The 22,535-nt window shown below is 46.1% G+C and overlaps 1 protein-coding gene and 1 non-coding gene across 2 annotated transcripts in view; one reads left to right on the forward strand and one right to left on the reverse strand.

The window, feature by feature from the left end:
• Positions 1 to 22,535, reverse strand: part of XXYLT1 (xyloside xylosyltransferase 1) — a gene marked incomplete at its 5' end in the record, with an annotated part of 213,020 nt that overhangs the window by 95,120 nt on the left and 95,365 nt on the right. Inside the window, one exon of the mRNA XM_029069642.1 lies at positions 19,933 to 20,065. Within this exon, the coding sequence (XP_028925475.1) occupies positions 19,933 to 20,065 (133 nt within the window). The remainder of the gene's footprint in view (positions 1 to 19,932; positions 20,066 to 22,535) is intronic.
• LOC114813494 lies at positions 11,071 to 11,208 on the forward strand. Its single transcript, XR_003761211.1, has one exon. It is a non-coding gene; the product is annotated as a small nucleolar RNA SNORA7 (small nucleolar RNA).

Genomic DNA, 22,535 nt, shown 5'->3' on the forward strand with positions numbered 1-22,535 from the left:
GTGCTAGGGAGGGCACGAGAAACAATGAACAGATCCCTGCCCATAACATGCTTACAATCTACAGGGGAGACAGACATTAATATAAATAAATAAATGACAGATACGCCATGGCGCCGGGAGGGGGGATAAATAATGGGAACAACACAGGATAACGTAGAAGGGAGTGGGAAAAGAGGAAAGGAGGGCTTTGGGAAAGGCCTCTTAGAGGGGATGTGCTTTCGATAAGACTTTAAAGTGGGGGAGAGTCATTCTCTGTCAGATTTGAAGAGGAAGAAAGTTCCAGGCCAGAGGCAGACAGGACGTAGGTGAGAGGTCGGCGGTGAGATAGACGAGATTGAGGTAGAGTGAGAAGGGGGTGGCGTTAGAGGAGCGACGTGTGAGGGCTGGGTTGTAGTAGGAGAGCATCGAGGTAGAAGGGGGCAAGCTGATTGAGTGCTTTAAAGCCAATGGTGAGGAGTTTCTGTTTGATGCGGAGGTGGATGGGCAACCACTGGATTTTTTTGAGGAGCGGGGTACCACGGCCTGAACATTTTTTATAAAAAAATGATCCGGGTAGCAGAGTGAAGTACGGCCTGGAGTCGGGAGAGACAGGAGGCAGGGAGGCTGATACAGTAATCAGGGCAAGTGCTTGGATTAACATGGTAGCAGTTTGGATGGAGAGAAAAGGCAGAGGAGAAGACTGGCCTCCCTTCAAGGGATTGCAGGGTTTAGAACCAGAGCTAACTAAACGTGCCCTGTAAAAAGCAAAAGGCAAAATGGTGTAAGACCAATCACTGGAGTCCAATCTCTAGCTCGGCCTTCGGAAAGCAGCGGGTCTCACTGGAAAGGGTCCAGGCTTGGCTCCTTGACGTGCTGGCTGAGACGCTGGGCCGGTCACTTAACGCCTCTCGGCCTCGGATTTTCATTTATAAAATTGGGAATACCTGTTTTCTCTCTACCCCACACTGTGAGCTCCATGTGGAACTAAAAACTATGTCTGATCTTACTATTATGTATCTACCCCAGCACTTAGAACAGAGCTGAACACAGAGTAAGTGCTTAACAAGTATTCTTCTTCTTCTTCTTCTTGTTAAAGGGGCACCACTCTGCCCCAGGGAAACAGAAGGCAGTATCTGATTGGCAGGAACAAGGCCTGACGCATTCTGAGCACACGGCAGGGCCGGACCCATCAAGGATTAGCTGGACTGAATCTGACCCAGCCCCGAAACTGCAGAGAGGCGGCTGGAACACCTCCCAGCTGCATTACCATTAGGGATCACACCTGCACTAAAGAAACTCGCCGCCACCATCAACAAAGTTCGCAGACCACCTATTCTGTCTGTGGAATCCAGTACCGGGGACTTGGGAACTAACGACGGAGGAAAAAATCCCGACCTCTGCCCAGAAGGAGCTCACAAGCTAATGGGATCGGAGGGGGCAGGAGGGAAGGGAGAGAGATGGAACTCAACTCCTCCCATTTCCTGGACAAGATTTAGGACACCCACAAAAGATTCCCAGTCCCCAATACACCCTACTCCTCACCCCCGCTGCATGCTCCCTATCTCTGGTGTGAGAATGTGTCTGTTTGTTATATTGCACTCTCCCAAGCGCTTAGTACAGTGCTCTGCACACAGTAAGCACTCAATAAATACAACTAAATGAACCAGCTTCCCAGAGAAACAGTGTGGCTTAGTAGAGAAGCAGCATGGCTCAGTGGAAAGAGCCCAGGCTTGGGAGTCAGAGGTCATGGGTTTGAATCCCCGCTCTGCCACTTGTCAGCTGTGTGACCATGGGCAAGTCACTTCACTTCTCTGGGCCTCAGTTCCCTCATCTGTAAAATGGGGATTAAGACTGTGCGCCTCATGTGGGACAACCTGATTAGCCTTCATCTACCCCAGCGCTTAGAACAGTGCTCTGCACATAGTAAGCGCTTAACAAATACCAACATTATTATTACTTCAGATATCCAGCGGTCCCTGCAGGTCGTTCGGTGAACTATCTGACCTGATGTGCCTTCCTCCTCTGGTTGAGTGACTAAAAACGGGAGAAGCAAATAAACAGTTTTTTTTAAAAAAAAAGCAATTTTTAAAATGATAGCACATGGTAACTGCAGAATATAAGGCGCAGCTTTTGCCTGTTTACTTGTTTCATTTTGTCTGTCTCCCCGCTTCTAGACTGTGAGCCCGTTGTTGGGTAGGGATCGTCTCTATTTGTTGCTGAACTGTTCTTTCCAAGCACTTAGTATTGTAGTCTGCACACAGCAAGCGCTCAATAAATACGATTGAATGAATAAATGAATTTGTGAACAGTGGAGCCGTTACCCAAGTGGTCTGGAACATGATAGGGAATCCTGAAACCCCAGGGCCCGGTTAGGCTTCAAAAACAAACCAAAAGAAAATGGTGGGACCTATTAGACTTCAGATAAATCCTCTCTGAGGACAAATTTACACTCTCCTGACTTCCCTCATGACCCTCATGAGGTTCTAATCCCAGCTCTGGTGCTTGTCTGCTGTAAGACCTTGGGCAAGAGACCTTGGGCAAGTCACTTCACTTCTTTGTGCTTCAGTTACCCCATCTGGCCTAGTAGCAAGAGCACAGGCTTGGGAGTCGGAGGTCATGGGGTCTAATCCCGGCTCCGCCACTTGTCTGCTGTGTGACCTTGGGCAAGTCACTTCACTTCTCTGTGCCTCAGTTACCTCATCTGGAGAATGGGGATTGAGACTGTGAGCCTCCCGTGGGACAATCTGATAACCTTGTATCTACCCCATTGCTTAGATCAGTGTTTGGCACATAGTAAGTGCTTAACAAATATCATAATTATTATTATTATTATGGGTTTCAAACTGTGAGCCCCATGTGGCCAGGAAATGTGTCTGCTTGTTGTTGTACTCTCCCAGGCGTTTAGTACAGTGTTTTGCACATAGTAAGCACTCAATAAATATGAATGAATGAATGAATGAATGAATGAATGAATGGGGGACATGGACTCTGTCCAACATGATTAACTTATATCTATCTCAGTGCTTAGTAAACTGATTAACTTGAATCTACCCCAGCGCTTAGTATAGTGCTTGGCACATAGTAAGCACTAACAAATACCATTAAAAAAACACTGTTGTGGATCCTAATTTGGTGATGAGACCCCCAAGACAAAGGGTTGCCAGAGGGTCGTCCAGGACCAAGGGTCACTTCTGCCACGGTTGGGGATCTTTCCCACGGGTTCTAATCATGGCAGAGTAGATAGAGCACGGACCTGGGAGTCAGAAGGTAATGGGTTCTAATCCCAGCTTGGCCATCTGTCTGTTGTGTGACCCTGGGCAAGTCACTTCACTTCTCTGGGCCTCAGTTATCTCATCAGTAAAATGGGGATTGAGAGTGTGAGCCCCACATGGGACAGGGACTGTGTCCCACTCGATTTGCTTGTATCCACCCCAGCACTTAGTAGAGTGCCTGGCACACAATAAGCGCTTAACAAATACCACAATTATTATTATTATTGCTTATCACTTATTCATTCATTCATTCAATACTATTTACTGAGTGCTTACTATGTGCAGAGCACTGTACTAAGCGCTTGGAATGTACAAATCGGCAACAGAGACAGTCCCTGCCCTTTGACGGGCTTACAGTCTAATCGGGGGAGACGGACAGACAAGAACAATAGCAATAAATAGAATCAAGGGGAGAACATCTCATTAAAACAATAGCAAATAAATAGAATCAAGAAACACTTATCTGATGTGTGATCTTGGGCAAGTCACTCCACTTATTTGGGCCTCAGTTACCTCATCTAAAATGGGGATTAAAGATCATGAGCCCCACTTGGGACATGGAATGTGTCCAACCTGATTATCTTAGATCTACCCCAGCACTTAGTACAGTGCCTGGCACATAGTAAGCGCTTAACAAATACAATTAAAACAAAGCAAAAAACAAAAAACCCAATTTATGGGGAGTCACTCCCTGGACTGTGGGCTGTTTGGGGCAATTGGAGAACTCTCTATAGGAGCCGCTGAGAAGAAAATGATTCACCAGGTCAAACCTCCCAGGGATTCCGTCTTAAAAATCAAAATGAGCTGAAATGATAAATGCCTGAAAAAGATCTATATCCTCCTTAAACCAGACTTCTGCTTCATGATGCCACTGAGCGGCTGACAGGATTAGTTGCCACTATTTCATAGAAAGTTTTAGACCGCCATCGGTTGCCTGCCACGCTGCCCGAGAAGAAGAATCCGCTACAGAGCTGTCCGATCCGCCCAACAAAGCTTTCATTCCAAAGCCCTGCAGGACATCAGGGGGTGGATAAAGCGAAAAGACCAACGCAGAGCCCAGCTCGGCATCATATTCTGCCCAGTGACTGAACCTCAAAAAATCACAATTCTGTTCGATTCAATCCCTAACAACTCAAAACGCACCAGGCCACACTTAGGATTCAGAAGTCTGTCCTGGGAGTCAGAAGGACCTGGGTTCCAGTCCCAGCGCCACCACTTGTCTGTTGTGAGACCTTGGATGGGTCACTTCTCTGGGCCTCACCTCCCTCATCTGTAAAATGGGGATGAAGACTGTGAGCCCCATGTGGGACGTGGACTGCGTCCAACTTGACTAGTTTGTATCTACCCCAGGGATATAGTAAGCGCTTAACAAATACCTTAAAAAAAAATGTGGCACTGGGTTAGAGACTTTGTGAAAGTTTCATCCTCACAGCAAAATAACTTGCCTAAGAAAAACATGAGCATGCATTGTTCTAGCATGAATCAACTTAGTGGGACACAGGCCGGTGCCATCCTGTTTTGCTGCTTCAAATTTTTCTCCCCGGTCCTGGCTCTGCAGGATGTGAACGCAGGCTGAAAGTGGTTTCCTCCTTTTTTCCAAAAAAAAAACCAAACTAAAACCTAATTACATTTCTCATGCTCATTTGTTAGTTCCAGTTTGGTACTGAGGTGCAGAAACGAGTTGGCTGGAATTGTGCAGGAAAGGAAAATATTTGACACCTTTAAACCTCGTCCCTAAATGGGAAGAAGGTGGAGAAACGCAGTGCAGAAAACAGTTGGATACTCTGAGAATGATATGGACAGGAAATGTAAGAAAGGAAATGAGGAAACCTTTCATTCGAGGTTTTCAGGTCACAGTTTCTCTTGCGGGTTGGCAAACGGGGCTCTAATGAACAGCCAGCTAGTCAGTCAATCATAGTTATTGAGCGCTTACTGTGTGCACAGCACTGTACTAAGTGCTTGGAAGAGTACAGTACAACAATAAAGCAGACATATGCCCTGGCCAAAATGAGCTTACAGTTTAGAGGCTGTAACCACCCTAACTGTGCAGCACAGGGGCGGAGGGATTGTTTTGGTGAGTTGGGGTTGGGGGGAGAGAAGGGGGGCGTTTAACCAGCACAATGCCACAGCCACCACCAAAAATGGAGGCAGCTAGAAGTACTGATGTCACTTTGTTTTTACCTTATATCACCTCAAGGGAAATGGAAGATTATATTAGGGAAGCCGAATAGTCTAGGGGAAAGAGCATGGGCTTGGGAGACAGAGGACCTGGGTTCTAATCCCAGCTCTGCCACTTGCCTGCTGTGTGATCTTGGGCCAGTCACTTCTCTGCGCCTCAGTTTTCTCATTCCTAAAATGGGGATTCAATGCCTTTCCTCTCTCCTACTTAGCCGGTGAGTCGATGCGGGACAGGGACTGGGCCTGACCTGATGATCTTGTGTCTCTCCCAGCACTTAGTACAGAGCTTGACACACACTAACTATTATTATTAGTAGTATTATATTTGGAGACCCTTCATTTGCAAGGCATTCCCTGCTGAATACAGCTCATCTCTAGGCTGTAAGCTTATTGTGGGCAGGGAATGTGTCCCTTGTTTTATATTGTACTCCTCCAAGGGCTTAATACAGTGCTTTGCACACAGTACGTGCTCAGGACATACAATTGAATGAATCCAGTTCTCCTACAACATGATGGATGATTTTCTGCTAAAACCCGTGTTCGAGAAAACTCACACTCCAGGAGTCACAGCGTCGGGAATGGGGCAGACGCAGGAGCACAAACTATTATTCTGACATGAGAAAGCTGCACCAGACTCACGCTGGTGGACATAAGCTCCCTAATGAAAAGCAGTGTGGCTTAGTGGATAGAGCATTGGCCTGAGAGTCAGAAGGACCTGGATTCTAAGCCCCGCTCTTCCACTTGTCTGCTGGATGACTTTGGGGAAGTCGCTTCACTTCTCTGTGCCTCAGTTACCTCATTATAAAATGGGGATTAAAACAGTGAGCCCCATGTGGGTCAGGGACTGTGTCCAACCTGATCAGCTTGTATCTACCCCAGCGTTTAGAACAGTAGTTGATCACATTAAGCGCTTTACAAAATTCCATCATTATTATTATTATTTCCCTAACAGCATTCTAGCCAAAGCGCAGAGTGAAAAACACACACTAAGAAGAGGAAGGGACTGGAATTTGCCCTATAATTATAACATCTCGAGGCCATATAACTAGATCACATTATTTTTGGTGGGCACAAAAATGCAGGCAGAAATTCTGCATACTGGAATCCATTTCTCCAAAGAATATGTGGAAAGTTTTGCTTTTGCTGTTGTTTTAATGATATTTGTTCAGTGCTTACTATGTGCCAGGTACCGTACTGAGGGCTGGTGTAGACAGAAGATTCTCAGGTTGGACACAGTCCCTGTCCTTCATGGGGCTCACAGTCTTAATCCCCATTTCATAGATGATGTAACTGAAGCAAAGGGAAGTTAAGTGACTTGCCCAAGGTCACCCAGGCAGACAAGAGGCAAAGCCGGGATTAGAATCCAGGTTCTTCTGACTCTCAGGCCCGTGCTCTATCCACTAGACCAGGCTGCTTAAACTACGAACCTTCCATTTATGCCCCATCCTTCTTCGCCTATTCCTCTGAGGACAAGGACTGAATCTGACCTGATAAATCTTGTATCTACATCAGCGCTTAGGACAGTGCGTGGCCCATAGTAAACGCTTAACCAATACCATAGTCATCATCATTATTGTGAGCATTATTAGCGGAACGGTCATTAACTTTCTATAACTCATTCAGTTCTGGATCCTTGATTACGGCTACCACCTAGAGGGATGTTTCCAGTGGATGCGAAAGGGATCGAGTAGGCCAACCGGGAACCTCGGTTCCTTTAAATCGGATGAGGCCTCTGGCCATTGGCTTCAACCGGATCTGAGCAGGTAGCCACAAGGGAATGGGTTTCTCTCCCGAATTTAGATCTGAGTCAGGCTGCAAAATTGCGGTCGTAAATACAGTCCCATTCATTTCAGTTCCATTGTGAGTTTTGGAAATGACACGTCAAATGGAAAATGATAAAATCAGTAGGGAATACTATTTTCCGGGCTGCTTACATTAATCGCCAACAATGGCGAGAGGGGGGAAAAAACAATCATAAAACTGATTTGACATGAAACTTTTTGAAGTGTGGTAATTGTCAGACGGGGGACTGTCAAACTAATAGGAGGCTGAAGTTCCCCAGTTATTCCCACTCAGTAACTTCCAGATCAAAATGTGCTCCGTTAACAAGTCTGGGTCTTTTTTTTTTTTTTTGGTTTTGTTTCTTTTGTTTTATTTCGGGGTTTTTTCTGGATGCTAACACAGCAGATTTGTCCTCAGATCCGAAACTCTTTATTCTGCCTTATACATCACTGCTAGGTATAAATATTCTGCTGACAGAACCCGCTCCCCATTTCTCCACAATTTAAGAAGGCTTGCGGGGATTAACAGGGAGTAGGTGCTCTTAGAGCCTGTCTTTAAAGCCAGCAGAGGAAGTAAGATCCAAATTAGCAGCAGCTCCTGAGGGGTTTGCAAGCTGTCAGGGACTAACTGAAGTGCAGTCTTGCCGATTTTCTGCCTCTCTTTTGCCTAACTCTCCCCATTTCTCTGTTTTTCTTCCTTTGCCCTCTTTTTCTTCTTCCCTCTTCAACACATGCACTTGCCTGAGCACTAAGGATGGGGAAAATAACTGATCTTTTTCCCTGAAAATTCACCAAGCACACAGACCACATCGCCCCTGGCTATTCTGACTGTAAAATTGTGGTTCAAGGCTTTAATTGAGGGGGAACAAAAATAAGTCATTTTCAACTCTACATTGCATCTAAACCCAGCCAGCATCAAGTGCCTAACTGACCAAGTCACTGATTCCAAATATTAAAAGACAATTTCCTCCAATCAATTGTGAACTCTCTAGGAAATGGCAACTGGCCCAAGATTTAGGTATTCCACACTTTTTCAGATTGGAAGAATTAAATCTGTAAAAGACTTTTAATTTCCAATTTTTCTGCATAAGAAGGCCTTTACTTGAAATGAATATCAGCAGTTCCATTTCAGATTCCTGGGTCTTATTGAACTGGTAAATTACTAAAGATAACCGGGGAACCTGCAGGTAAGGGAGATTCTGTTCCATTCCGGCTTCAAAATCTTTCCGATTCCTCTTTTGAGCATGATGAAAGAACATGATCAATTTTTTGAGGTATTACGCATCATAAAATTCAAGTTCCAAGCAATGCTCATTAAGTGAGAACCATTTCCATTCGCGTTCTACTAGAAGATATATCTCCAAATGGGGACTTAGGTAGGTTTACGCCTTTTCCAAAGTACTTGCGGTACCCTGCAATCCTAACATCAAAAATGATCATGGACAGAGCTAAAATTATATCTAACTCATCACAAATGTGTACTTTCAGCCCAGAAGGGAGGGAGAGGGAAAATAAGAGTTATGAAGGAGATTGACAGGCTGAGAGGAAATGTGGAAAACGCTGACTGTGCTTCCTCTCGGCACTGGCAAAACAGACGCCGTTCATTAGCTACAGTGTGTCTGTCTATGAAAAGAAATAGCCCTTATTCAAATCAACCAATCGACAACATTTATTGAGCCCCCACCGTGCACTGTACACTGCCTTAACTATTTGGATTGGTATGCTAGAATTATTACTCGCTTGCATTCTTTCCTCTCCAGGAGTTTCTGATCTAGCGGGATGAAAATGGAGGGAAGGAGGGAGACAGGGAGAGAAAGAGTGGCAGATAAATATTTGTCTCCCCCTCTAGGCTGTAAGCTCGTTCTGGGCTAGGAACATGTCTACCAACTCTGCCATACTGTACTCTTCCCAAGTGTTCAGTACAGTACTCTGTCATAGTAATAATAATAATAATAATGTTGGTATTTGTTAAGCGCTTACTGTGTGCAGAGCACTGTTCTAAGCGCTGGGGGAAATACAGGGTAATCAGGTTGTCCCACGTGAGGCTCACAGTTAATCCCCATTTTACAGATGAGGTAACTGAGGCACAGAGAAGTGAAGTGACTTGCCCACAGTCACACAGCTGCCAAGTGGCAGAGCCAGGAGTCGAACCCATGACCTCTGACTCCGAAGCCCGGGCTTTTTCCACTGAGCCACGCTGCGTGCTCCATTGATAATGATGATGATGGTAATGTGATAGCTATTCTTCATTTTCAGGCTCCTGAGGGTGAATGAAATAATAATAACGATACTTAAGTGCTTACTATGTGCCAAGCACTGTTCTGAGCACAGGGGCAGATAATAAGAAGAAGAAGCAGAATAGTATTTGTTAAGCACTTATTATGTACCAGCCACTTTTCTAAGCGCTGGGGTGGATACAAGCAAATCAGGTTGGACACAGTCCCTGTCTCACATGGGACTCACAGTTTCAATCCCCATTTTACAGATGAGGTAACTGAGGCACAAAGAAGTGAAGTGACTTGCCCAAGGTCACACAAACGACAAGTGGAGAGCCAGTACTAATACCCATCACCTTCTGACTCCCACGCCCATGCTCTATCTACTAAGCCATGCTGCTTCTCAAGACTGATGCATAACCAAAAACACTCCTTTCTGCACCGTATGTATGTAAAGATAGGCCTGCGAGTCAAAAGGGCCTGGGTTCTAATTCTGCTCCACCATTTGTCTGCTGTATGATCTTGGGAAGGTCACTTCACTTCTCTGGGCCTCAGTTACCTCATCTGTAAAGACTGAGAGCGCCATGTGGGACAGGGACTGAGTCCAACCTGATTAGCTTGGATGTACCCCAGCATTTATACAGTGCCTAGCACATAATAAGTGATTAACAAATTCCATTTAAATAGTCTTGGTTTTGCTACAGAAAAGTTAGAATTGAGATTGAGAAGTTCGCATGAGCGATTAGAATGGTAACCTATCTCCTCTTGTCAAGCAAAGAGGCTTCCGAAGTGTTCTTAGCGGCGGGAATCACCTCAACCAGCCCTGAAAGGGAAGGTCTGAGAGTCTCAGGCTAGTCCAAATTGACAAGGACTGAATCACTGGACTTCTCCCTCAGGACAGAGGAGCATTTTTCTCTTCCACTTTAAGGGAAAGGGTGAGGGAAGCTTTCGGATCAAACGTGCCTTCCCCGCCCCCAACACCACACACAACCAACTGGGAGACTCTCGAGGATGATAAAGCAGGAGAGAAGGCAGCCCCGCCGTTAACACTTATCAGCAAATTCAGATGCTTTTCTGGAATTTCCTGTTATGTGGCCCAGTCCTGGCAAATAACCACCATCGAGAGATGTTTGTCAGAACAGTAGATGTTGTGTTCAGTCCTTTCCTCGTTATGGAAAGTCACTCACTCCGGTCCTTAAAAAGCTCTTCTCTGCCCCCTGTGTTGCAAGCTTTACGCGGTGTTCTGGGGGAACCATAATAATCCCAATAATACCAAACAGGCACACTCTCACATCAGAGAGACAGTGTGGCTTAGTGGACAGAACCCGGGCCTGGGAGTCGGAAGGGCCTGGGTTCTAATCCCAGATCCGCCACATGTCTCCTGTGTGACCTTGGGCAAGTCAGTTCACTCCTCTGGGCCTCAGTTTCCTCATCGGTAGAAATGGGGATTAAGACTGAGCCTCACGTGGGACGGGGACTGTGTCCGATCTGATTAACTTGTATCTACCCCAGCACTTAGAATAATACTTGGCACATAGAAAGTGCTTAACAAGAACCATATTTATTATTATTATTAATAAACAGAAACACTATCATCATCGCAGAGACGCACACTCCCATTTAAGTGAGGGCCCACCCTGCTTTGCCCTCTCAGAGTCGCACCTGGAGAGTTTCCAGTACTCTACCAGTCTTGACTACGGGAGGAAGATCCAAGCAGAGGCATACTCATTCCATTCCTAGCTTGGCCAGTGGCTAGCGACTGGAGGGCAATCGGCTACGAAATAAAACTCACCTGTGCTAGGCAGCTGCGGCATGGGAGAGAGTCAAGGGCAGGGACTCAAGTTTGCTGCACGGAAGGAAGCAATGGTAAATCACTTCCATATTTTTTGCCGAGAAAACCCTATGGATACACTGCCCAAACAATCGCGGATGGAGGTGGGGTGTTCTCGGAGAGATGCGACCGTGGTGTCGCTGCGGGTCGGAGACGACTCAACAGCATAAGACAAGACCACCCTGCTTTCTTCTCTCCTGAACGAACATGGCCAGTACAGGCTGCTCTGCCACAACAGGGTGAATGGCCTTGGCAGGAATTCCCCACAATTGTGTGTCCACTCTGCAAAGCTGGGCCAAGTCCAGGACTTGGTGAAGAAAACTGTTGTGCCCATTTCTTTCACGTGCCTTTGCCACTTCCTTGTCATGCAACATCTCTGCCCCACACCACTCTAGACTTTATCCCCTGGGTCATCCATCACTGGGAAAAGAACTAGCAGGAGCAGAGGGGAGCCGGAGCCCCCAGACCAGCACTGAGGGCACTGGGAAGGGGTAACAGTTTGCAGACAGACGGGTCCTGCCTTGGAGTAGTTAGCCATCGCAACCAGCCAAGAGTCATGGCTTTTAAGCCTTCCCAAACTGCTACGTTCGTTAGTTCGAAATTCACCACTGAGAAAAGTACTGTGGTAACCTCCGCCTTCCCTCCCGCCACGGAGGGCCTCGGCTACCAACATGTCCTAGGCTCGCATGGGACTAGCAGGGAGCACGGGGCTGAGTGCTCTCGGACCCCTCCGTCACTGCTGAGACAAGCTCCGTGTTAATCGCCACCTTCCCTCCCACCTCCGAGGGTCCCTGCTCTGGGCACACCGGGCTGAGGATAAAAGCTGCTCCCACGTGCTCTCAGATTCCCCCATCGCTACTGAGCAAAGCCCCATGGTAACTGCTGCCTTCCCTCCCACCACCGAGGGTCCCTGCTCCCGACAGGCTCCGTGAGCACAGAACTGGGGAGAAAAGCGTCTTCCGTGTGCTCTCGGACCCCCTCCGTCGCCTCCGAGAAAAGTACAGCGGTAATCGCCGCCTTCCCTGCCACCGTGAAGGGCCTCTGCTCCCAGCATGCTCTCGGCACGCAAGGCTAGAAATAAAAGCAGCTCCCACGGCTCTTCACAAAAGGCTTCACCTTCCAAATGCTCTGAGTACATCACGCTGGAGATAAAAGTGGTTCCCACGTGCTCTTCTACTCTTCCATCGCCTCCGAGAAAAGTTCTGGGGTAACTGTCGTCTTCCCGGACACCACGAAGGGCCTCTGCTCCTAGAATGCTCTGGATACAACAGGCTGGGGAGCAATGCTGCTTCCACGTGCTCTCAGACCCCTCCATCACCCCCCCCCGAGTAAAACACTGTGTTAATCGCCGCCTTCCCACCCGCCACCAAGGGTCCCTGCTCCTGGTCAGTATGTTACCGCACGCTCTGGGACTCTTCCATCCCTGCTGAAGCTTTGAGCCCATTGTGTGTATTATTTTGTGTTGCGTTTCACTGGTTCAATGCTCCCTATGGATGTCTCTGATCCCTTCTCCCCACTTAAAAACTCTCAGATTGTGAAGCCCCCCAATAAACAGGACCGTGGCTGATTCCCACCTATATATTTTCTCCCAGCGTGTAGTACGGTGCTCTGCACGGTGCAGACGCTTAATAAATATAACTATTAATACTATTATAAATTGTTTGGTTCAACCTGCTACTTTGCATTTTTTGCTGATTTCCTTCTGTGGGACAATCCCCGCCCCCAACCATTACAACCCTTGTAATTTGCAATTTATCATATTTATTAAAGCACTTACGATGTGTGGAGCACTGAGGTAGTGCTGGGGTAGGTATAAGGGAATCCAATCGGCATCGGTTCCTGCCCCACATGGGGTTCACAGTCTAAGACAGAGAGAACAGGTATCTTCTAAATTAGGTTATAAATGATTTATTTATATTTATTTTTATTAATGTCTGCCTTCTCCTCTAACCTGTAAGCTTGTTGCGAGTAGAGAACATGTCTACCAACTCTGTTGTACTGCACTCTCCCTAGCGCTTAGTACAGTGCTCTGTACACAGTGTGCGCCTAATAAATACCATTGATCGATTGATTAATTGAAGTATCATGGCCTAGTGAGAAGATCATGGGCCTGGGAGTCAAAAGACCTGGGTTCTAAGCCCAGTTCTACCATTTGCCCACTGTGCCTCAGTTTCCTCATCTGTAAAATGGTGATCAAAAATATGTTTTTTTCCTCCCCCGAGACTGTGAGTCCTATGTGGGACTAGGACTGGGTTCAACTTTATATCTACCTCTGTGCTTAATATAGTGCTTGACACATAGTAGGTGCTTAATAAATAGTATTATTATTATTATACAAGTAGTTCCATGACTATATTAGGATGAAATTGTTGAATAAATAACTGAATAAACATATGGTATTTGTTAAGCGCTTACTAGGTGCCAAACACTGTTCTAAGCGCTAGGGTAGATACAAGGTAATCAGGTTGTCCCACATGGGGCTCACAGACTTAATCCCCACTTTACAGATGTGGTAACTGAGGCAAAGAGAGGTTAAGTGACTTGCCCAGAGTCACACAGCTGATAAGTGGCAGAGCTGGAACTAGAACCCACAACCTCTGACTCCCAAACCCGTGTTCTGTCCACTGAGCCACGCTGTTTCCCGACTAAGCCACGCTGCTTCTGGATAAAAACACAAAAGTGCCTAGGGTACTTAGCGAAGCGGTGTGGCTCGGTGGAAAGAGCATGGGCTTGGGAGTCAGAGGTCAAGGGTTCGAATTCCGGCTCTGCCACTTGTCACCTGTGTGACTGTAGGCAAGTCACTTCACTTCTCTGTGCCTCAGTGACCTCATCTGGAAAATGGGGATGAAGACTGTGAGCTTCAAGTGGGACAACCTGATGACCCTGTATCTCCCCCAGCGCTTAGAACAGTGCTCTGCACATAGGAAGCGCTTAACAAATAGCAACATTATTATTATTATTATTATTAGGATACCCAATGGGTTCACGTAGCTTGGATCAACGAAATTTAACAAGAAAAGGAGAAAGAATTGGAAGTTGAAGGCAGGTACTGTCATTCACAAATGGATTGTGATTTACAAAGCCTTTCGTCCCCTTTAACTACAAGCAAAGGGCCGGTCGGAGAAGCTGGGCCAGTCAAAGAAGCCACACCCTGAATCCTCCAAGTCCGCATCCCTCACCATTGCTGATCAACAAACACCCAACTACTTCCTTGAAAAGAAAAAGGAGAATTGAGCCTGCCTCAGTTTAATCATTGGTTAACTGATTAACCAATTATATTCAATATAATTCACTGTGCTAAGCACTTGTAATATACAATTATTCATTCATTCATTCAATAGTATTTATTGAGCGCTTACTATGTGCAGAGCACTGTACTAAGCGCTTGGAATGTACAAATCGGTAACAGATAGAGACAGTCCCTGCCCTTTGACGGGTTTACGGTCTAATCGGGGGAGACGGACAGACAAGAACAATGGCAATAAATAGAATCGAGGGGAAGAACATCTCATTAAAACATTAGCAAATAAATAGAATCAGGGTGATGTATATCTCATTAACATAATATATTATATTTTAATATATTATATTTACTGAGTAATTATATTTACTGAGCACCTACTGTGTGCAGAGCACTGTACTATGTGCTTGGGAGAGTTACACTCTAACAGAGTCTGTAGAAACGTTCCCTCCCAACAAGGAGCTTTAAGTCTAGGCAAACCAAACCTCTCTCTTACTCCCATCACAATTCAGGTTTGGTAAACAGCCGCCAAGAACTGTGGAATTACTTTACCAGTGAACTTGCCAGGAGCTGACAGAGGACAGTGAAATTGCTAAACTCTGGTTCCAGAGGGGATTAAACCAAGAGAAAAACCTGTGTGAGCAGAAGACTTTGTTCTCTGAGGATGTTCCTAGTTGAGGAGACAGTCCAAAACGCAGCATAGCCTAGTGGGTAGAGCAGGGGCCTGGTAGTCAGTAGGATCTGGATTCTAATCCTGGCTCTATCTCTTCTCTGCTGGTTGACCTGGGGCCTGTCACTTCACTTCGCTGGGCCTCAGTTGCCTCGGCTGTTAAATGGGGAGTAGGGCTGTGAGCCCCACGTGGGATAAGGAGTGTGTCCAACCTGACGAGCTTGTATCTACCCCAGAGCTTAGTACAGTGCCTGGCACATAGTAAACACTTATCAAATTCGATAAGGGAAAAATAACTAACACAGAAAATTGAAGTGGATAATCAAAATAGCAGTTGGCAAGAGAAACCTGCATAGAAATATTTATTCCTCTTTAGCCACTACACAATAAAATAGCACAATTCATTCACCAAAGGTCTGTAATTATACATCAGCCATGTCCATTTGGAATTGTTTCTGGAAATATTTTACATTCCCCTCACCCCGCCTTCCTGCCTCTCAGATGCCCACCTCTGAACTACTAAGGAATCCACCATAAATAACTATAAACTGTTCTCTAGAAGTTGCGCAGCAGACCAGCCGAGGAGATTGTTTATAGGATAGTTGTTACAACAACAACAAAAAATTCCAGACTACAATACCCAAGGAAACTGTCAGACAATAGAACAAGCAGTTACTGTGTTGGAAAACTCGTAGCAAATTCAGTTTCTAAGCATGGTGGAAGCTAATCCATTTCTATTTTTAGTGTGGAGAGAGCAAAACAATACTCCCGACCTGCCTTTCCACTTGAAGATGGAGAGGCTGGAGAAGTGAGTTTCCCCCCCATCCCCAATCAATGAGAGATTCAAATTCCTTAAAAATCAGTGTATTTACCAAAGAGAGCCCTCTCTCTGGATATGAAGGCAACATGACAAGCCCTAAGGGCGAATATGTAACTAAAGAAGAATCTGATTTTCTCAAAGAGAAAATCTATATGATAGGTGAGACTGCTTCACAACCTTAAATTGAGTGTCTGTGGACAGGAGGGTGAGAGAGGGCTTGAGAATGAAAACTGAGCAGGTGTGGCCTGAGGCTGGAGATCAAAGAGGTATGAACGCAGCCAAGAAAGGAGACTGAGCGTGACCAAGAACCCCGAGAGATGGAGTTCCAAGTCAGGGTTAGCAAAATGACAATAATAATTGTGGTACTTATTAAGCACTAACTATGTGCTAAGCACTGTTCTAAGCTCTGGGGTAGGTACAAGTTAATCAGGTTGGACACAGACCCTGCCCTACATGGCCCTCACACTCTTATCCCCAATTTGTCTTCTCTTATGCCGTCGAGTTACCTCTGACTCATCGCGGCGCCACAGACATATCTCTCCCAGAACGTCCCTCCTCCGTCTGCAATAATTACGGTAGTGTATCCACAGAGTTTTCTTGGTTAAAAATACGAAAGCGGTTTACTATCGCCTCCTTCCACGCAGTCAACTTGAGTCTCCGCCCTTGACTCTCTCCCATGCCGCTGCTGCCCAGCACAGGTGAATTTTGACTTGTAGCAGACTGCCTTCCACTCACTAGCCACTGGCCAAGTTAGGAATAGAAGGGATAGGCCTTTGCTTGACTCTCCCTCCTGCAGTCAAGACTGGTAGAACAGTGGAAAGCCTCCAGGTGTGATCCTGAGTGGGGAATCTCCATTTTACAGATGAGCTAATGAGGCTCAGAGAAGTGAAGTAAAGTGACTTGCCCAAGGTCACACAGCAGACACGTGGAGGACCCAGGATCAGAACTCACCCAGGTCCTTCTGACTCTCAGGTCCACCAGGCCATGCAGCTTCACGGCTTCACAGGAGGATGCCCAAGGCTCCCAATCTGAAGGAAGTGGACCCCCTTTCCCTGACACCAGCCTACCGGGGACAGAAAGGTGCCCCCCCGCCCCGTCCTGACAGGGTGGCCATATGGTGGCCCTGGGCGAGCTGGACCTCCACTGTCCCGTGCTGGAGGGAGCCTTTCCAAGAGCCGACCTCCTTGCTGTTCCAGCAGCTTTTCATTCATTCATTCATTCACTCATTCATACGATCGTATTTATTGAGCACTTACTGCGTGCAGGGCACTGTACTAAATGCTTGGGGGAGTACAAGAGAACAATAAACGGATACATTCACTGCCCATAAGGGGCTTACAGTCTAGAGGGGGGCACAGACATTAATAGAAATAATTACATTACAGATATAGACATAAGTCTGGCTGGGAGGGGGGACGAATAAAGGGAGCAAGTCAGGGTGAGGTAGAAGGGAGTGGGAGAAGAGGAAGGGAGGGCTTAGTCAGGGAAGGCTTCTCGGAGGAGATGTGCCCTCAATATGGCTTTGGGCCAGGGGGCAGTCATTGTCAGTTTTGAGGAGGGCGGGCGTTCCAGGCGAGAGGCAGGATGTGGGCGAGGGGTCGGCAGCGAGACAGACTCCAGTCCTCCTCCCGCCACTCCTCCCCAGATTGTACCAGAGTCAGTGCCCGACCGGGAAATCCAAACCTCCGGGCTCGGTCTGGCCAAGGGGCAGCTTAAGGAACGAAACTCCTTCAGTGCCAATTCAAACCTGGCCACCCACTTGGACTAGTACTACAAAAGTATCAGTTTGGCCAGGGTCAGCAAACGCTAACCCCGGTCCCGGACTAAATGAATTGGAAAGGTAAGGGATGGAGTTTTGAGGAAAGAACTAAACCGAGTCACAGAGGAGGAAGGCACAGAGAACTACACACAGGCAGAAGAGAGGGAGGAAGGGAAAGTCAAAATCTCTGATTCCCCACAAATTCTTCTGAGGCTGCAAACGATACAGTTTACATGATATGCCAAAACGTACATGCTTCATTTACCAACCATTGTGCTGCAAACCACTGCTCTGAGGAGCCTTGTTCTAATATTCTACAGACCACTTTGGCTACTCCAGTACACCCAGTTCTCCTATGACGGGGGCGATGGGGCTGTGGTGGGATTCTTGTAGAATCAAACGTAAAGAAAAACTGGCATTTTAGTACTCACCTTGCGTCAGACGTCGTGTGTAGGGATACAACCGGTTCTTCTAACAACCAGACAGGCTTGCGATGTTGGAAGAATGTTCCCTAATTCACTTGTGGTGTTCTAATAAACACTTGTAGTGAAAACACGTGTTCTGGCAGAACTGAATGGATACGGTTAAGTGGCCCCAATTTTTATGGTCACGCTACATCCACATCCGGCAGGCCCTAGTCATTGCCAACTCTGTTGCAGTGTACTCGCCCAAGTGCTTAGTTCAGAGTTCTGCACACAGTAAGCTCTTAATAAACACCACTGATGGATCGACAGACTATGCTCTCATTTCCCACCCCCCACTGCACAGTACCACTAAGATCCACTCTCTTTCCAGGAGTGTAGTGGTAGAAATAGTATTTATGAAGCACTTACTGTGTGCAGAGCACTGTTCTTCTCCCCTTCTAGACTGTGGGCGCACTGTGGGCAGGGAATATTTCTACCAACTCTGTTGTATTGTACTCTCCCGAGCGTTTAGTACACAGTATATGCTCAATGAATGCCACTGACTCATTGATGGTAAGCACTGGAAAAACAAAGTTGGGAGTTAGATACAGTCTCTGTCCCTCTGGAGTTTCACTAACCCACTAATATAGTATTGCAACATATTTCTGAAATCACATCTCCTCTCAAAGAACTGCCGCGGTTAACCTCTAATCTGTCCAGGTTATAATGATGGTGTTTCTTACGCGCTTATTATTTAAGTGCTGTATTAAGTGCTGGATATCAATCAATCTTATTTATTGAGCACGCAGTGTGTGCAGAGCACTGTACTAAGTACTTGGGAGAGTACAACAAAGTTGGTAGACATGTTTCCGGCCTGCAAGAAGTCTATTAAGGTGCAAAGGGATGGGTTTTGAGGCCCAGGTGGAGAGAACAGTCGTGAGACAGCCGGAGAAGATGAGCTACTGGACGGGGGTGGAGGAGGGAGTAGAGAGGATGAGAGGGAAATCTGGGGGAGTTCATGCTTTACTTCAATTTTGTCTACCAAGTAGTTGGCAAAATCACCAAGGATGAGAGGGAGGAGGTGGGGGCACTGGGCAGTTAAGGAGATAGTTTAAAGTCTGAATTAGCCAGTACATGCAGTGGGCACGGAAGTCAATGAGGGAGGACCAGGAGCCGTTCAGGGTAGGGCAACGGGCGGTTACAGCAAGGGGTGGCGACGAATTTACAATGGACAAGTCTAGCCCGGTATCTTGATTTCCACCAACGGGGTCTGCAATGTGAGCAAGAGAGAGGAGGAAGCATGGTGTGGGGGTGAGCCAGAGCTGGGGGGTGGGAGGGGTGAGATGATGGAGGGACAGAGGTGCCAAGGAGCCGAGTTTGGTGGAAAAAGCAAAGTAGAAGGTGTGGATTTGTGCATTAAGATCAGGGTGGGCTTGTGTAGGGAGTCTGAATGAAGCACTGGGGCCTACGATAAATGGAATAGTACTAATTCATGAACACACCCCTTTTCCTCCTGTTCTTAGAACCTATCTCCCCTGCTACACTGTACGTTCCTTGAGGCCAAGGCTCATCACTATGTATTGTACTCGCCCAAGCGTTTAGTACAATACTCTACATACAGTGGTGGTTCATTAAATGCTACTGATGAGTTAATTGACTGACAAATGCTCTTGCAACTTCATACCAGACCCAGCTGCCCAGCAAAAGCCAAGAGTAGCTGGAAAATCTAAAGATGGCCGGTCCCCTTCCCCCTCAGTTCACGGACCAGCAGACCTACCAACCTGTACACTGGCTGCATTTCCCTGGCTATTCCAATGACGTTTCCTTCCGAAAAATTGTCAAATTCCTCAAACAGCTCTAGGATGTTGGTCTTGTACTTCAGGTCCAAATCCAGCTGGATTATCTGTGAAATCTCTGCAGAAGAGAAGGAAAGAAATATCAGTGGCACAGTGAACCCAGAGAAACTTGTGACTCACTCAGCGAGAGGGAGAACAGACGGAAAAGACCTTAGAAGGTACTAAGTTTTAGTTCTGCTTATCATGCTTGGAGGGTACATGGGAACAGGCATGAGAAACACTCCCACTTCAGAGTTTACCTACATTTCCTCCAAATCTGATGCTTCTACTACCAGCTCGAGTTTACGACTGAAACCTGCGGCAGCATAAAGTAATCACGGGGGAGCGGGAGGGTGTAGAATCGGCCTTTGGAGAGATGGGAAGACATTTTGTTTCTTCAGCAACAAATCAGCAAGACTTGCAAACTGCAGGAAATTTCAAGTTGAGCTATTGAGTGACTTATTGAAAGAAATCAATCCTTTCCAAGTTAAAAAAAATCACACTTTTAATACGAAAAAGAGTTAACTGCGGCAAAAGTGTATTGCATTAAACTGGCATACAAAAGCAATTTTATTTAAGCAATTCTGTTTCTGCTTCCTTTACTGGAAGGAGAAAAAAATGTCACCGCAGGCCCATCCATCGCATTACCAAGCAGCTTCCATAATTACAACTTCAACAGCATTTAAGCTTATGAAAAGATGGGAAAAACGAAGGACCTCCTGGAGAGTAATAAAAGCATTATGGCACCTGGAAAATGCACCACTGATTTTGGAACCAAAGGAAATCTATGTTTGAAGGAGCAACATATTTTGATTTTTCTGTGGGGGTGAAGTGCTCATGCCAGTCGTAAACACTGTCCGGCCACAGCCAAACTACGTTTGGTTCGGCCAGAAGACGCATTTTCGCAATGTGTTTTGGCTACATTAGGAAGCATTCTTTTGAATGTTCCCTGTTTGGGCATGGCATGCCATGTTACTGAAAGAGACTGCATGCGTGCATACATGTGGCATTAAGGTGGGTGACTAGTACAGCCAGGTTTCCTAGATGCACATTTTCACAAGAACACATGCCGGGTTAGAGGTGAACTGAGTGGCTATGTGCTTAATCTTGAAGAAACCTCAGTTGTAAATTCCCACAGATACCCACTAACCCTGAATTTGTACAACCAGTGCAACCACTGAGTATAGCGGTTTGCACACAGTAAGCGCTCAATAAATACGACTGAATGAATGAATGAACACACTGTAATGGATAAAACCACCTTTTTGCTGACCACGCTCTTCATCAAAGTGGGAGAGTTGACTCTCAGTGAGTTTGCATAACAGAGGAAAACAATCAATGAAATTGAGAAAATAGCCAGGTCCCTTCAATACTGTTTATTGGCTGTTTGTTGTTATATCATTCACTTTCAAGTGCTTAGTACAGTGCTCTGCACACAGTAATTGCTCAATAAATACAACTGAATGAATAAATGAAGGAATGAAAGAAAGAAGCAGAGTTGCTTTTCTTATTTAAAGCCTATATCATAGGACTCTGGGTTATAGGCCATATACATGCTTAATCCATGGGCCAGATAGATACGGGCTGAATAAATAACTGTGTCAATTCACAGATCCTCAGCCTCTCTTCTCTCCAGTGCATATTTCACTCTGCTGCCTGGATTACTGTTCTAAAACATTATCTTGTGAGAGTCTCTCCATCCTTCCAAATTATCCAGTGGTCGCCTATTCCTCTCCAGGTCAAACAGAAACTCCTGAATACTGGCTTTAAGGTAATAATAATGGCATTTGATGAGCGCTTACTATATTCCTCAATATTGGCTTTAAGGTAATAATAATGGTATTTGTTAAATGCTGACTATATGCCAGGCACTGTACTAAGCGCTGGGGTGGACACAAGCAAATCAGGTTAGACACAGTCCCTCTCTCACGTGGGGCTCAGTCTCCCATTTTAAAGTTGAGGTAACTGAGGCATAGAGGAAGTGAAGTGACTTGTGCAAGGTCACACAGCAGACCAGTGGCAGAGCTGGTATGAGAACCCGTGACCTTCTGACTCCCAGGCCCGTGCTCTATCCACTACCCCATGTTACTTCCTCCCCACCTACTTATTTTCGCTCTCCTCCCACAATATTCAGCCTCACACACTTCGCACCTCTCAAACTAACCCACTCACTGTGCCTTGTTCTCATTTCTCTCACTGTCAACCTCTTGCTCCCACCCTCCCACCCACCTGGAACTTTCTCCCCTTTCACCACTACAGACCACTACGTCAATCAATCAATCAATCAATGGTATTTACTGAGCACTTACTATGTGCAGAGCACTGTACCAAGTTCTTGGAAGATTACAATATAAGAAAATTAGCAGACACATTCCCTGCCCATAATGAGCTGACAGTCTAGAGGGGGAGGAATAATATAATATTCCTTTATAAAGTATAATTTATATCTACATCTTCAAAACCTTCCTTAAAACCACAGTTAGCATTGATAATGATAATAACAATGATAATCATGATAATAATAAAAAGAGAAAATAGTTACTATGTGT

The sequence above is a fragment of the Ornithorhynchus anatinus genome, chromosome 7, assembly GCF_004115215.2.
Source record: "Ornithorhynchus anatinus isolate Pmale09 chromosome 7, mOrnAna1.pri.v4, whole genome shotgun sequence".
NCBI lineage: Eukaryota > Metazoa > Chordata > Mammalia > Monotremata > Ornithorhynchidae > Ornithorhynchus > Ornithorhynchus anatinus.